This window comes from Beta vulgaris, chromosome 5 (genome assembly GCF_026745355.1).
Source record: "Beta vulgaris subsp. vulgaris cultivar EL10 chromosome 5, EL10.2, whole genome shotgun sequence".
NCBI classification, from domain to species: Eukaryota; Viridiplantae; Streptophyta; class Magnoliopsida; order Caryophyllales; family Amaranthaceae; genus Beta; species Beta vulgaris.
Window position 1 is genome coordinate 42094883 of NC_079206.1, and position 3184 is coordinate 42098066.

At 32.8% G+C, this 3184-nt stretch overlaps 1 protein-coding gene across 1 annotated transcript; it reads left to right on the forward strand.

The window, feature by feature from the left end:
• The first annotated feature begins 476 nt into the window (after positions 1-476).
• LOC130591418 (uncharacterized) lies at positions 477-1131 on the forward strand. The gene is made up of 2 exons (XM_057394733.1): positions 477-607; positions 798-1131. The coding sequence occupies exons 1-2, from the start codon at positions 477-479 to the stop codon at positions 1129-1131; spliced, it is 465 nt and encodes a 154-aa protein (XP_057250716.1).
• The last annotated feature ends 2053 nt before the right edge of the window (positions 1132-3184 follow it).

The window sequence follows — 3184 nt, forward strand, 5'->3', positions numbered from 1 at the left end:
TAAATTGAACATAAGAGACCTCAAGGGATGGTCCAACCTTTGGAAGTGCCTAGCTGGAAATGGGACTCTATCTCAATGGTTTTGTGGGAGCCTTGCCAAAAGTAAGAAAGGAAATGATACTATTTGGGTGGTAGTGGACCGTTTGACTAAGACTACAATTTTTATACCAATGAAGAATACTTGGTCGATGGATCAATTGGCTATAGCCTATGTGAAGTTTGTAGTGAAGTATCATGGAGTACCAAAGGACATCATCTCTGATCGAGATTCTAGGTTCTTATCGAACTTTTGGCAAAGTGTGCAAAAAGCAATGGGGATCAAGCTACTGATGAGTACCGCTTTTCACCCAGCTACTGATGGGCAAAACTGAGAGAACTATTCAACATTGGAGACATGTTAAGATCTTGTGTAATGGAGTATCAAGGATCATGGGAAGATTACTTGGATTTGATTGAATTCTCCACACAACAGTCATCATGCAAGTATTGAATGGCCCGTTTGAAGCTTTGTATGCTCGAAAATGTCGAAGCCCGATATGTTGGAATGATATAAGTGAAACGATTGTACTTGGGCCAGAGTTTATCGAGGACACCGTGAAGCAAGTCAGGTTAATTCAGGAAAAGATACGAGCCACCCAGATCGAAGAAAAGCTATGCCGATTTGAAGAGGAGGGATGAGGAGTACGAGGTTGGAGAAAGCGTCTTACTCAAAGTTTCTCCGACAAAAGGGGTAATGAGGTTTGGAAAGAGAGGCAAGCTAAGCCCAAAGTACATTGGACCCTATAAAATTTTGACCAGGGTTGGCAAGGTGGCTTATCGTTTAGAGTTACCTAATGAGTTGAGCAAGGTACATAATGTCTTTCATGTGTCACAATTGAAGAAGTATATTGCAGATTCTTCTCATGTGGTGCAGCCTGAATCTATCGAATTGGACGAGACCTTAACCTATGAGGAAAGACCGATTAAGATCCTAGATAGCAAAGTCCGTACTACTAGAAACAAGGATGTAAAGTTATTGAAAGTTCTTTGGTCCAATCACAAAACCGAGGAAGCGACTTGGGAGGCTGAGGACGAAATGCGTAGAAAGTACCCAGAGTTGTTCATTGAGGTTAGTAGAGTTACGGGGGCGTAACTCCCTTTTTAAGGGGGTAGAATGCATAGAGTTTCGCGCGCTTTTACATTCTTAGAGCATATAGAGTCGTTATATTGCATCTTACATGTGCATTCATAATTTTAGCATGAAAACAAATATTTTTAAAATCTTTGTAAGTTTCGGGACGAAACTTCTTTTAAGGGGGTAGACTATAATACCCCGTATTTTTAGGCATTTATTGAGATTATTTAAAACAATTTTAAATTTTATCTTCAAAACTCTTTTAAACTATTTTAAAATCACATTGGAGGGAATCATTTGGAGGGAAATATAGTTTGAATTTTAAAGGTTATTTTAGTAATTTTTAACAATAGTTGCTCTTGTCATTATCTTATTTATTTAATTAATTATTAAACAAATATTTGATAAATAATTTTATAAAATCCAAAATTCATTTTTGGGTAATAAAATTAGATTATACACTTTAGTATGTAATTTTCGGAGTTTTTATAAGTGTTGTTTTGAAAAATCGCTTCTTTTAAATAAAATCGAAAATTTTAAATATTTAAAATATTTTGTTAAATCTTATAAAATCAGATTTTTATGAGATTTATATTGAGTTAGAAAGTATGAGATTTTAATTGATTTGGGAAGATTTAACGATCTCTTTAAAATCAAACAAAATTGATTTTTGAAAAGAATTTTTACAAATAAAGGGAAGAGTTCTTTTTTTTTTTTTTAAAGAAAAAGAAAAAAAAAATTCTGCATTCCACAGCTGCTGCCGGCAGCTTGTAATGTTGCAAATTTTTTTATTATTATTCTTTTGCTCTAATTTTGATAATTTTGGAAAGTTTTACCTCTTTTCTACCCTAGTTTACACTATATATAAATACCCCTCTAACCCTTCACTTTCTCTTCACCAAAAAAATATTGAGAGTTCTTTATAAAGTTTTTACTAAAGTGAGTGGTCTCTTTGAGTAGTGTTAGTTTTTCACCGAGGAGTTTTAGCGGGAGGTTTTGTAAGTACTCTAATTTTTTTTTTTAAAAGTTGTTTTAATTCCTAGTTTTTGATCTTTTTGAGTTTTATAAAAACATGTTTTAATTGTTTGAGCATGAATCATGTCTATAATTAGTTAGTTTAGCATAATTTTCTTTTAGAGTTCATATATTGTTTATCATTTTGATTAGAACTAGTTTATACTCCCTCCGTTTCCTAAAGATCTTCCCTCTTTCCGTTTAAGGGTGTTTCCCAAAGATCTTCCCTCTTTTGCTTTATTCCTTATTTGGCAAAACAAATTTCCCTATTTACCCTCTCATGTCACTATCATATGGTCCACCATTACATTATTAATTCAATTTTACTCCCTTTCTCTTTCCTACTTTAACCCCTTTTTATTTGTTTATTTATCTTAACCCCTTTTTCTCCCCTACTTTACTCACACCATGCCCCACACAACTTTATTTTCCTTGATATCTGTAGGAACAGTAAGTGAAAAGATCTTTAGGAAACGGAGGGAGTAATTAATAGGAGGATTTCGTTCGTGAACATTCCCTTACTAGTTGATTTTCTTGTTTCGTGAATTATCAAGGTACGTTTACATGGCTTGATCTTTAATTATTATGTATACATTAGTTATGTGTGTTTGAGTATAAATTATATGAATTGGTATATGCAATTGGTTTAATCAAACCTTCTTATCATTTTGGCTAGATAAAATTAAAGCTTGTCTTTTCTCTTGCTTTGTTGACTCGAAGATATGCTAAACCAACCAAATATTGTTTTGTTTGTTTTAGAAAAGTAAATAAAGAATTCAGTTTGCATGTATAATCCATTTATTTTTTATGAAGGAATCGACTTTTGCAAATCAGTGGCCTTGAGTAACTCAAAAATATTAGCATGAGTTTTAGTTTTAAAAGTTTTAAATTATCTTTTTTTTTTTAATTCCCTATAATTAAGTTTGTTTATCATAATTCTTTATTTGAATTAAAGGAAAGGTTACCCCTATGTTATTCTTATTACAATTACCACTTGGCTTTGTTTAAGAAGAGTTCTTCCAAGTCCACTAGTTGGCATCAAGGTTACTCCAATGTC

Bases quoted from the DNA above. Each gene is read 5' to 3' on its own strand.
- LOC130591418 (XM_057394733.1), top strand. From the start codon at position 477: ATGCAAGTATTGAATGGCCCGTTTGAAGCTTTGTATGCTCGAAAATGT. The intron at 608-797 runs GTTAATTCAGGA...AATTTTGACCAG, and splicing joins GACACCGTGAAGCAAGTCAG to GGTTGGCAAGGTGGCTTATC.